Below are 13,676 nucleotides of genomic sequence, written 5' to 3'. Positions count from 1 at the left end.
GTATCTCAATAAAGCTTTTGCTAAAAACAAAACAACTACAGTTCACATCTAATTGGCAGGATATTTACACCACTTTGGATCCAAAATGAAATGCCTGAATGTGGAATTTGCAGTGGTCAGATTGCTACTGTAAGAAGTAGAGGTATGCCTAGAGTCCAACATATGGAACCTCTATTTTGAGTTAGCTCTTGGAACAGCTGTTAACTGAACTTAGGCTTGTATTTATTTTCATGGCTATGATAATGGCATCTAGTCCTGGACTATCTAATAAGGAAGCTACTGGCCACATGTGAACATCGAGCACCTGAAATAAGAGTAGTCCAACTGAGATGTGCTTGCTTATGTTCAAATAACCTTTATTTTACTTAATAATGACCCCAAAGAGTGAGAGTAGTGATGCTGGCAATTTGTACATACCACAAAGTAGCCATAAAGTGCTACCTTCAAGTGAAAAGTTGTGTGTGTGTGTATGTGTGTGTGTGTATAGAAAAAAAAACCATAATATACTCAGGATTCAGTATTATCTGTGGTTTCAGGCATCTACTGGGGGGTCTTGGCACATATCCCCCATAAATGAGGGGAGACGACTGTACTCTCTAGACCTGGTCACAAAGTCAAATGACTCTGGAAGCCAGTAACTGAATTCTCAGTCACAGACCATCCTCATCTCCAATTATGGGTCTGAGGGAAGAAATATGGTAGTGGAGGGGAGAGGAGATTCATTCAGGTTCAGAAATATATTTATAGACACATTTCCCCTATTAAACAAAATGTGAAGATATTGAGGGAAACGAGAGAGAGAGAGAGAGAGAGACAGAGACAGAGAGACAGAGAGAAAGACAGAGAGACAGAGAGACAGAATCACAAGTCAAAAGAATCCTAAAGTTCTTAGTTTACGGAAGCTGTCCTTGCTCAGTGTGGTGGAAAAGCTGATTACAGCAGAGAATTGTTTTCCAATTTGCTACTGGACATCAAGCAATGCTAAGCTAAGTACAAGTTTGAAAGGTAAAGCATTTTTCAGCTTTATTTGCCCATTTGTCGTTTTATTATTTTGTTGTTATTTTAAAAGACAGAGTGGAGCTATCAGATTGGATTCCTGTGTGTGCTGGTAACAAAGCAAGTGTTTTAGACCTGATCTGAGAAAAGAGATTGTTAGCATGTTTTTCACATGGAAATTTTTTTAAAAATCACTTTTTGAAGAAAGTTTGAAAATATCAATGGAAAAAAAAATTGAATACTAGATTTTCTCTGAAAAAAAAATTGTCAAAAAAGGCATGATTAGCATCCATTCTATTTTAGCATATGATGATCTTCCCTCTTTACAAATGAGTTTAAGCAGAACTTTGATCTTGACCTCTTCCTCTTTCCACCCTCAGTTACTTTTAATGGTGGACTGATCAAAAGGCAGAAAGAAAAGCAAAGCTCCTGAAATACACCCAGACCTGCACTCCCAGCTGCACCAGCCTAGCTACAACGAGAAGTGTTATAGATTCAGCCAATAATGATCTGCGAATTATTAACAGCCCTACTTTAATTCATGAGTATAGACAATAGTGAGCTGACTAGTGAAATATGGAGCCACAAAGATATGATTCTATTTTTTTATCTGAAGAGATATTCACAATTTATTAAATAAAAAAGCAACTTAGAAAATAATGTGTGTTATTAATCCAATTTTTGTACAATAAGCAAAATCAAAAGAGAGTTCTTATCTATTTCTAATTTGCTAAGTTTTTAACATGAATGGAAATACCTTGCCTATTCTCTTCATTCTGGGGGGTTTATTCTATTTTAACACTGATCTGTCAACCCATAGTTTGTATTCTACATATGAACAGAAGAAAATAAGTTTATACTTACTATGTAATATAATTTCAGTGGGACTCAGTAGATGGCATAAAAGAGCCTTCCCCCACCCCAACATTAAATGTGGTGACCGTGAAATAAAGATTTGAGGAAGCACTTGAATTTCCTACAGACTACCAGCTGGGCACATGGGCAAGTTGTTTCGGTAAGTGACATTTTTTTTTTAATCTTATAAAAGAAAGTAATGACATAACTAGTCATCGGACACAAAAATCTCAAAGTCTTTATGTCTCTTGGGAGTGAGGGGTTTATCATTCTCTAGAGTTCATCTCAATACGATTTCCTGGGTGTTTTTCTAAATGGATTATTTCTGATATATACTTACTATGTTTGAATAAACGTTTATTTATTGGCATCTTGTCCTAAGTCAGAAAAAGGGGTGTGTTTTCAGTGTGTGTGTGTTTTCTTGAATTACACCTCGTCTTATGCATGATATACTTTCAAGAGATATATTTGAGCTGGGAGATGAATATTTGGGTCACACGTGTTTTCTCATGGTTTTCTTAAGGAGTTGATTTCAGGTGGCATTGCTCCTTATCCCGTCCTCTATCCATCTCTTTGTGATGAGAATGCTGAGGAAAATGGGACCTAAGTGTCACCCTTGGAGGCAGTGCTGGCATAATACAACTCCTGTTTTTATGGGCAAGTTTATATAGTTTCTTCTCTCAGTTGTTGCCATGAGCTATTCTTGTCTGTTTATTCAGACCACTGAAACTGTTCTATGGTGCTACGTGTGAGGTGAAATTGTAAGTTTCCAGAAATGTTTCCCAGGCATCACCCAATTTGATCAAGAGAGTTGAAAGTGAGTGCGTCTTCACAGAAAGCAAAAGTTCATCAAACCACGTAGGAAACAAAGCAGGAAAGCCTTTCAACTTGTTCCAATCTTTTCAAAATGTGGTTAATAACTAGTTGGCCTGATTCAGAGACGACTCCCTTAATATTTGCGGACTGAACTCAGTGGGCTAGACTGATTGAGTGGGCATCATCCATTAAGACAAGTTGAAGTCCTGATTTGATGCCTGCAAGTCTCTAAACAATGGCAATTCGAACATATCGATGCATCATATCACATACTGGGAGGAAAAACTACCATAATCACAAAAACTGGCATAGACACACCTAAAGATATTTTGATACTTTCAAATTAAAGCATCCTTTTACTAATCAGCTTAGCAAATAATCACTCTATTTGGTAGTAAAATAGTTTTAAGATTCTAATATAGATGAAATTCAGTGCTGGTTATTAGGACTTTGATTTAAAAATATTGATTTTCACTGATTTATCATTTGATATGTAAAATTTAAAAATACTTTGACTTCATAATTACAGGAAAAAAATGGTTTTATCAACTGACTATAAATGAAAGGACAAAACGGTGGTTGAGCAAATAAAAGACAGTCGAGTCAATTAATTCTGCTAGATATAAAGCTGAAGCCACGCCTTCACTAAATGCTTGGGGACAGACAGTTTTGTAAATTTAAATCTTCATGGTGGTTGCTGTTGTTAAGGAAATGAATACAATATTTGTCTTGCCTGTGGTAGGTTCACAGTGCAGAGGATCTTGTCTCTGCCCCTTGTCTCTCTGGTCACTCTCTGTGGACCATGCCTGACTATACTGATAGCTGCTTCCTTGAACTCTGCAGTTGGCCAGAAGGTAGAAACATCCCCAAATTTAGATCCAGGCTTAGGAATCAATAAGGAACCCTACTCGAGCCTTAAGCCTAAACCACTTTTGCTTCAATCTGCTTTTATCAGTTCTGTTTAGAAGTATTAAGTAAGCACTGGCCCAGCTAGTAATTGGATATCATTTTGATTCTCATCTAAGTACTTTTTGTGTGAGTAGTTCTTTCAGGAACTGGGGAGAAAGAATTGGGAAATTTCTGGGGCTTTCCACCAAATGCAATCAATGCCATAAAAATGCTACTCTTATTTTAATATATATTTTAATGTCTGTGTCCTCTTTCCTGCACAGAGCCTTTGTGAGTGGTGATGGAGCGGGTGTACCAGGCCCTTTCCTATGTCAGAAGAAATTAGGACAACAAGGGATCACTGGCACCTCTGCAAAAGGGTGAGTCCAAGCGTTGATTCAAAAACTAGGTTCGTTTGCATATCTAAATTGGGGAACTTTTGCAACCCAGAGTTGTTTCTGGCACTTGACTTACAGTCATCCTTCAGTATCAATGGGGGATTGGTTCCAGGACCCTTCTCAGATACCAAAATCCTTGGATGCTCAAGTATCTTATATAAAATGGTATAGTATTTGCATGAAAGCTATGCACATCCTCCATTATACTTTAAATAATCTCTAGTTATAATATGAATACAATGTAAATGCTGTATAAATGGTTGTTATATTGTATTATCTAGGGAATAATGATAAGGGAAAAAGTCTGTACATGTTCAATACAGATGCAGCCACCTTAGACCTAACTGTACAGTATGTCAGCAATAATGTAACATTTTTTGAATATTTTTGATCTGGTGATATAGGAGAGTGGACAGTATTTAGGTCCTACCCACTGAGAGATGTGAGGGGATATGCTGATACTGATGGCTTGCTCGTCTAATGCAGTTCTAGGGAATTCTGAATAAGATCCTTGAAAGATCAGTTCAAAGTATCTCTTGGGGGGTGAGGGGTATAGCACTCCTTAGGTAACTTCTGAGGTATAAGTGGGTTGATAAGTAGTGCAAAAAGCATGACCAAAAACAAAACATTTCATAGGGAGTAAATACATATTTGATGAATTTTAAAAAGTTTTCTGAATGAGAGAAAACTATCCTCAAAACCTTTCAGTGCTCACCAACCCCTCATCACTCTCAGAATAGAACCTGGCAATGATCTCTACCTGGTACAGTCTTAGCCCTAACTCCTCTCATCCTTGCTCACTCCATGCTAACATTTTATTATTATTATTATTACGCCTACAGCACCTGGTCTTCCTAAGCGGTCTTCCATCCAAGTACTAGCCGGGCCCAACCCTGCTTAGCTTCTGAGTTCAGACAGGATCAGGCTTGTTCAGGGTAGCATGGCCATAGACTCCATGCTAACATTGACCTCCTTATTGTGCCTCAGACAAGCTAATCTCACTCCCATCTCAGGACCTTTCTACTTGCCTTTTCTTTTGCCAGAAATGCTTTCCCCCTAGATCTTCCCATAGATTATTCATTCACTTCATTCTGGTTTCTAACCCAAGGCCAACTTTTCACAAAAGCCTTCTATGACTAATCAATCTGAAAAAACCACCACCAACCACTGTTACATACCTGCCATTATTCTTGATTAATTAATTTGCCCTGCTTTAGTTTTCTGTATAGCACTTATCACTACATGAATTTATGTTTAGGCATTTATTTGTTTATTTTCTTTCTCCCCCTAGATAATAAGCTCTTAGATAATTAGGATTTTACCTTGTTCACTGCTTTATCTCCAGTTCCTAAAAGATGGTGAGTATGTTATCAATAAATACTGATTGAGTAAATAAATGGATGAATAAATGGATTTTCTGAGAGACCATTTATTATGATCTAATTATCTTTGAATAAGACCAAAGTTAGGCACCAAACTATGTGCAGTAAAAGGTGATGTAAGAAGAGTCTGAATTCAACCAAATGGGAAGAGAACTCTTGAGAAAGCCATGGAAAAGTAGGTCAAAGGTAGAAAGTATACTGGCTATGGATCCAAGCTTGAGTTCTAAACGATCTTGGGATGGTTGGGGTCAGAGGACTTTGTGAATATGCAAAACCATCTGTTTTAGCTTTCTGGGGCTGCTGTAACAAATTCCCATAAACTTGGTGGCTTAAAACAATAAGAATGTATTTTCTCATGGTTCTGGAAACCAGAAGTCCAAAATCAAGGTGTCAGCAGATTGTACAATCTCATGAGCCTCTTCCAGCTTCTGTGGCTGTTGGCATTCTTTGCCTTGTTGACTATTTCACTCCAACTTCTGCCTCCGTCTTCATATGGACTTCTCAGTATCTCTGTTGTCTCCTCTTTTATCCCTGTCAAATACCCCTCTGCCTTTTTTTTCTTTTTTTCTTTTTAATAAGGATACTTGTCATGGATTTAGAAACCACCTGGATAATCCAGTATGATCTCCTCATCTCAAGATCCTTAATTAGCTCTGCAAAGACCATTTTTCTGAATAAGTTAACATTCACAGTTTCTGGAGATGGTTGAGAAATGGACATATCTATTGGGAAGGTGGTGCAACTCAAGTCATTACACCATTAGAGGCAGTATAGTTGTTTATCAATATGTGTATTTCCCTGGTTTCAGGTTGTTTGACTCCAAAGAATGTAGCCTTCATTTTATGAGTCTCTAGCAAAGAAAGGTTTAATATTGCCCATGCATAATTTAATGCAATCATTTAATGTGGATTTTTTTTTTTTCTAGGAACTATATCTCTACCAAGATGCTCTGAAGAATAGAATATTCCCTTAGGAATGTCTAGTGTTACAAAATGACTAAAACTAATTCTACCGTGTTCCATTTTGTCATCATCTTCATGTTAACACTTATGATCCAATTATCTGATGAAAGTGAATTTTTAGTTGACAGATCAAAAACAGGTCTCATTCATGTTCCCAAAGATCTATCCCTGAAAACAACAATCTTAAATATATCACAAAACTATATATCTGAGCTTCGGACTTCTGACATCCTATCATTGTCAAAGCTGAGGATTTTGATAGTTTCTCATAATAGAATCCACTATCTTGACATCAGTATTTTCCAATTTAACCAGGAATTGGAATACTTGGATTTGTCCCACAATGAGTTGGAGAAGATTTCTTGCCACCCAACTGTGAACCTCAGGCACTTAGACCTCTCATTTAATGCATTTGATGCCCTGCCCATATGCAAAGAGATCGGCAACATGTCTCAACTACAATTTCTGGGTTTGAGTGCCACACAGTTACAAAAATCTAGTGTGCTGCCAATTGCTCATTTGCACATCAATAAGATTTTACTGGTCTTAGGAGACTCTTATGGGGAAAAAGAAGAACCTGGGAGCCTTCAGGACCTTAACACAGAGAGTCTGCACATTGTTTTCCCCACAAGAAAGGAATACCACTTTATTTTGGATGTGTCAGTCAGCACTGCAGTAAGTCTGGAACTATCTAATATCAAATGTGTAGTGGATAGATGTTCTTATTTCCTAAATGTTCTGTCGAAACTTCAGAAGAATTCAAGGTTGTCAAGTCTTACTTTAAATAACATTGAAACAAATTGGTATTCTTTCATTATGATCCTCCAGTTGGTTTGGCATACAAGCATAGAGTATTTCTCAATTTCAAATGTGAAACTACAAGGTCACCCTGACTTCAGAGATTTTGATTATTCTAACACTTCACTGAAGGCTTTGTCTGTACACCAAGTTGTCAATAATGTATTCAATTTTCCACAAAGTTATATCTATACGATCTTTTCAAATATGAACATCCAGAATTTCACTGTGTCTGGTACAGACATGCTCCACATGGTTTGCCCATCCCAAATGAGCCCATTTCTGCACTTGGATTTTTCCAATAATCTCTTAACAGACATGGTTTTTAACAATTGTGGAAACTTGGCAAGGTTGAAGACACTTAGTTTACAAATGAATCAATTGAAAAAACTTGTAAATATAGCTCATATGACCAAGAAGATGAAGTCTTTACAACAACTGGATATTAGCCAGAATTCTCTAGGGTATGATAAAAGTGAAGGATATTGCTCTTGGACTATAAGTTTATTAAGCTTAAATATATCTTCAAATATACTTACTGAATCTGTTTTCAGATGTTTACCTCCTAGGGTCAAGATTCTTGATCTTCATTCTAACAAAATAAGGAACATCCCTAAAGATATCGCCGGTCTAGAAGATTTGCAAGAACTCAACATTGCTTCCAATGATTTAGCCCACCTTCCTGGGTGTGGTAGCTTTAGCAGCCTTTCTGTACTGATCATTGACAATAATGCAATTTCCAACCCATCCGCTCATTTCTTCCAGAGCTGTCAGAAGGTTAAGTCCGTCAAAGCGGGGAACAATCCATTCCATTGTACATGTGAGCTAAGAGAATTTATCCAAAGGATAGGCCAAGTATCAAGTGAAGTGGTAGAGGGTTGGCCTGACTCTTACAAGTGTGACTATCCAGAAAGCTATAAGGGAAGCCTACTGAAGGACTTTCACGTGTCTCCGTTATCCTGCAGCACAGCTCTGCTGATTGTCACCATTGGGGTCATAGGGCTGGTGTTGGCTGTTACTCTGACTGTCCTCTGCATCTACTTTGATCTGCCCTGGTATCTCAGGATGGCGTTTCAGTGGACCCGGACCCGGCGCAGGGCTAGGAGCGTACCTTCAGATGAACTCCAAAAAACTCTCCAGTTCCACGCTTTTGTTTCATATAGTGGGCACGATTCTTTCTGGGTAAAGAATGAATTACTACCAAACCTAGAAAAAGAAGGTATACGGATTTGTCTCCATGAGAGAAACTTTGTTCCTGGCAAGAGCATTGTGGAAAATATCATAAACTGCATTGAGAAGAGTTACAAGTCCATCTTTGTTTTGTCTCCCAACTTTGTTCAGAGTGAGTGGTGCCATTATGAACTCTACTTTGCCCATCACAATCTCTTTCATGAAGGATCTAATAACTTGATCCTAATCTTGCTGGAACCCATTCCAAAGTATTCAATTCCTAGCAACTATCACAAGCTCAAAACTCTCATGGCACAGAGAACCTATTTGGAATGGCCCAAAGAGAAGAGCAAACATGGACTTTTTTGGGCTAACCTAAGAGCATCCATTCTTATTAAGTTGATGGAGCAAGCGAAGGAAATAGATCACACATACAGCTAAAAATATTCCCCTTTTCACTGTTGCTGCTTTTGGAAGTTCCAACGATGCCTTCGTTTTGCATCAACACAAATCTAAACACAATTCTGAATTTATAAAATAGATAAAAATGCATACTTTCAGGCCTCAGTTCACCACGTATATGTGGTAACAAAAATTAATGAAATGATATAATTTTGATTTAAACAGTTACTTTCTAACACATGAGGGATTCTCCTGTTTCTTTGCTGGGATGGAATTCATTGTCCTTATCATCTAATTAAGAGAAGCACCTGTTCAAACAACTTCAGTGAAATATGTTCCTGTGTGCCAGCGTTAATGTTAGACAACTCCATGCCTTTATGCCTGTAGCCGATTTCTGTAGCCGTTGGTGCATTCCTCGCTTCCACTCAGCATTTGCCTCTCCACGTTGAAGACTGCCTATTGCTAATGCTGGAGACGCTTTGCCTGAGGGGCTTCCTTACCGTGAGCACCTGCTTGGCCCACATAATGGGCGATTCAGAAGTCCTGGAGGCCGTGCTAGAGACCAGCCCTCCACCAATATCAGAGAAGGAATTGGTGGGCAAACATCTCAACTTTCTTTCCTGTTTTAGGTGGAGTGAATCTGGGGTTGTACTTTACATTCTTAGACCTAAGTCCCCCAGTAGGAATTCTGATTCTCCACTGTAGAAATAACTTGATAAAGCATTCTTTATTGGCTTCCTTTCTATTCTTATCTCATATCCTCATTCTTTCAAGGTGTTTGCTGGGATCACCTCTGAAATAAATGACTTTTAGTTGAATATTTGTCTCAGAGTCTGCATCTGGGGGAACCCAGACCAAGAGTCTGTTACATCTCAGTCTGAGTCTGGTTTCCTGTGGCTGGAGGTCACACCTGTCAGAATGGCTATCATCGATAAATCAAAAATCAACAAATGTTGGTGGGGATGTGGAGAAAAGGGAACCCTGGTGCACTGTTGGTGGGATTGCAAATTGGTGTAGCCACTATGGGAAACGGTTTGGAGGTTTCTCAAAAAATTAAAAATAGAACTATTTTATGACCCAGCAATCACACTTCTGGGTATTTATCCAAATAAGTAAGTAAGTAAATAAATAAATAAATAAAAATGAATGAATGAATGAATAAATAAATAAATAAATAAAACCCTAAAACACTAATTCGAAAAGATATATGCATCCCTATGTTCATTGCAGCATTATTTACAATAGCCAAGATATGGAAACAGTCTAAGTGCCCATCAATAGATGATTGGATAAAGAAGTGGTACATATACACAATGAAATATTACTCAGCCATAAAAAATGAAATCTTACCATTTACAATGACATGGATGGAGCTAGAGAATATTATGCTAAGTTAAATAAGTCAGACAGAGAAAGGCAAATGCCATATTTTATTTATATGTGGAATCTAAAGAACAAACTAATTAAACAAACAAAACAAAAACAGAATCACAGATATAGAGAACAAATTGGTAATTGCCAGATAGTAGGGTATTTGGGGGGCTGGGTGAAAAAGGTGAAGGGATTAAGAAGTACAAATTGGTAGATACAAAATGTCACAGAGATGTGAAGTAAAGCATGGGGAATATAGTTAATATTATAATAATCGTGTATAGTGTAAGGAGGGTATTAGACTAATCTGGGGGATCACTTTGTAAATTATAAAAATGTTTAAACATTAGGTGCTACACCTGAAATGAATATAAAATAATATTGAATATCAGATCTAATAGAAAAATAAAAATTAAAAAAATAATAAAAATAAAATCATTATTGATTTAAAAGAAAGAAAGAAAGAAAATCTTAGAAGTGATGGTTTTTCCACTGAGCCTTGAAGGAAGACTTTAACTGGATTTTTCAATGTGTGACGATGAAGAATAGGCCACTCTAAAAGAGAAAAAAGACAGGACTACCTAAGCCTGTCCTGGGACTTGAGTCTCGGTTTTACTGAACCACAAGTTTTATGAAAAATGACAGTGAAATATAAACATTAAGATCATACTGTCAACAGTCTTGAAAATCAACCTATGGAGTTAGAACTTAGGGATATAGGAAAGTCATCATTTAAACATCTATGAACATAACATTAGAAAGCAAATTGAAAGTATGAAATATATTCTAAAAATATATGAAAGCTGTTATTCCATAATGGAAGGTGCAAACAGAAATGGATTTTCCTGTTTTTCTCTCAGGTGATTTCACTTCCTGTATTGAACTTCAAGATTTCATAACCAAGTTTCAATTGCTCAGCACTACTTTGCTTTAGTTTTCTAGGGCTGATGAGACCAAGCACGGCAACCTAGGTGTCCGAAACAACAGAAGTTTACTATCTCACAGTTCCGAAGGCTCGAAGTCTAATACCAAGGTGTTGGTGAGGGAAAAGCTGTTCTCCACTTCTTTTCCTTGGCTTATGGAAACTCTTAGAAATTCTCTTAGCATATTTTCTATTGCTTCAATTTCTTTGCGAGGGGGCGGGCGGGGGGGAGTGGCAGGCGGGACTATCATATTTAAGTTCTAAGAAGAACTTACGCCCGTCTTCCCTCTATGCTTGTCTGTGTCCAAATTTCTTTTATTTATAAGGACACCAATTATTGGATTCGAGCTTCTCCTAATGACCTCATTTTCACTAACAACAGATACAATAACCCTTTTTCCAAATAAGGTCGCATTCTGAGGGACTGGGGTTTAGGACTCAAACAAATGAATTTTGCAAGATACAGTTCAATTCATTACATCTTGCAAATCTTAAAAAAATTATTTAAAGGGAAACATGAAGTCAATTAAAGTTTATCTAACAAATCTAAAGATTTTGAGAAGAGAAGTTAGATTGATCCTATATACAAATACCTGATCTCATAAGTAATTTTAAGGAGGCTACCAGAAGGTCAAAGTTCTATTGGTGGAGTTTCCTACCAAAGAGTTCCAAGTTGGGAGATAAAATATTCAGGTCAAAGTATGAATACATGTATAGTAATGAAGTTAAGAAAGATTTCACAAGTAAAATTAAAGGAAATATTGCAGAATAGGTAAATTTGCCAGCTCTGATTCAGAATGTCTGGGTTTCAATTCTAACTCCATCACTTAATTATGAATGACCTTGGACAATTTACTTAAACTTTCTAAGTCTAAGTTTCACTATTTGTAAAATGTACCTTTAGAGCAGCTAGCCTCTACCTTTAGATTTCTAAGTATGATTTAAAGACTAGTCACAGTATGTTTCCCCAAACTGGGTGAAGGAAACTCATAATACACCAAAACCCCTCTCCAAAATTCTTTTAACCTTTAACTCCTCTCAGATCCTCTGACGCCTTTTATTGGTTAGAAGTCAGCAATTGGTTGTAAAACCAATTATCTAGTCTCACGCCTCACTCAGGGGCTTTAGCTAAATTTAGAGTAAAACGGTTTCATTTTTATCAGCCTGTTATAATAACAAAATTGCTGTTGAATGGGCATTTTATATATAGTGATAAGAGGAGAGCAAAGTAATTTGGTGATATATATATTAAGAGCTTTAAAATAATCACGTTCTTTGACTTGGTAATTCTACTTCTGGAAATCTACCCTAAGGAAATAAGTTGAAATCTGGACAAATATTTGTTCACAATTGTGCTGATTCCAGGGTTGTTAACAGCGTAAAATTTGAAACACTCCAAATTTCCCACAATAAAGGAATATGTTCATTTAGTGACATGTTTTAGAACAATTAAAAATAATGTATAAGGTCAAAATGGTAAGCTTGTGTTATGTTATTTTTATACAATTTAAAAAGATAATATATAGGATGTCTTTTATTAACATAAGAAAATGTTTATATCATACTATAAATGAAAAACATAGTATACAAAATTGTATGTACAAGATGGTTTCGATGTGTTAAAAATATACGGAGAAAAAGTTTAGATGAAAATATACAAAAAGTATTATCACTGCTTGCCTGTGCTTGGTGTCTGCTTTTGCTTTTATACTTTTCTGTACTTGAAAGATTTACAACCAACCAACAAAGAAAATGGGGTTTAGGGGATGAAATGGGCCTCAGTCGGAGCTGGAAGTAGTAGAGAATAAAGGTGATAAAGTTGGGTTCTTCACACTAGCATCCTGAAATGAGATCCTGGCTCAGTTTCTCTAAAGCTCCTCACCCTTGGATGAATCCTTAACCTCTTCTAGCCTCCCTTTTCTAATCCATATGACGGGCACACTAATGGTACCACTCTTATGTGTTTGTTATAAGTCAGGGGTATTGTGAGTGGAAAGCCAGGTCTGGCTAGTCACTCTAGGGGTGGCAGAGCACAGTGGGTAGGAGGACAGCCCAGAGACAGACCCCCCATTCTGAATGCTGCCTCTTCCACCTCCTTCTAGTGACCCGGAGTGGATGCGTTAATTCCTCTCTGCTTTGTGCACCTTGGATACAAAATGAGAATAATAATCATATCTGTCTCATTCTGTTAGGAGATTTAAATGAGCTAATACATGTAATGTGCATAGAACAGTACCTGGCACAAAACAAAAGCTCAAAAATATTAGCTATGATGATGATGCTGAGGTCACTATTATTTTGCTACCAAATGTGGAACTGGAGCTGAGCTACTTATTATGTTTAGTCTAGATTGTCCTGGGCTAAGATTAAATAAAATCAGAAAAGACACAAAACTTGACAACATAAAAACTGGAAACAGTTGTGTGTTAAAACAAACGAGCAAATGAACAAACATTTGCCAAAATGGCAAATGGAGAAATAATAAATTGGAAAGTAAACTGGTAGCAAATATCACATATAAAATTCTTTTTTTTTAATATAAAGAACTAATAAATTAAAATAGAAAAGCACTAAGATCCCAACTGATATATCGACAATGAGAACGGATAGCTCGAACCAAGATCCAATTAGAAAACACACATGAAAAACTTCAACCTCACTAATGCAACCCGAGTCTCTCAAAATTTTCTAGTTTGGGGTTACTATTTTCTTTTAC

General features: G+C 36.9%; 1 protein-coding gene and 1 pseudogene across 1 annotated transcript; one reads left to right on the top strand and one right to left on the bottom strand.

The window, feature by feature from the left end:
* The first annotated feature begins 1,965 nt into the window (after nucleotides 1-1,965).
* TLR1 (toll like receptor 1) lies at nucleotides 1,966-9,485 on the top strand. Its single transcript, XM_011365689.1, has 3 exons — nucleotides 1,966-2,011; nucleotides 3,840-3,935; nucleotides 6,261-9,485. Exon 3 carries the CDS (start codon nucleotides 6,328-6,330, stop codon nucleotides 8,704-8,706), a length of 2,379 nt encoding a protein of 792 aa, XP_011363991.1. The 5' UTR covers nucleotides 1,966-2,011; nucleotides 3,840-3,935; nucleotides 6,261-6,327; the 3' UTR covers nucleotides 8,707-9,485.
* LOC111744093 lies at nucleotides 4,787-4,905 on the bottom strand (annotated as a pseudogene).
* Nucleotides 9,486-13,676: the final 4,191 nt, after the last annotated feature.

This window comes from Pteropus vampyrus, unplaced genomic scaffold (assembly GCF_000151845.1).
Source record: "Pteropus vampyrus isolate Shadow unplaced genomic scaffold, Pvam_2.0 Scaffold5, whole genome shotgun sequence".
NCBI lineage: Eukaryota > Metazoa > Chordata > Mammalia > Chiroptera > Pteropodidae > Pteropus > Pteropus vampyrus.
Note: the sequence above shows the minus strand (reverse complement) of the source record. Positions and strands in the feature narration are given on the sequence as shown.

Coding starts and splice junctions, on each gene's coding strand:
- TLR1 (XM_011365689.1), top strand. CDS start 6,328: ATGACTAAAACTAATTCTACCGTGTTCCATTTTGTCATCATCTTCATG.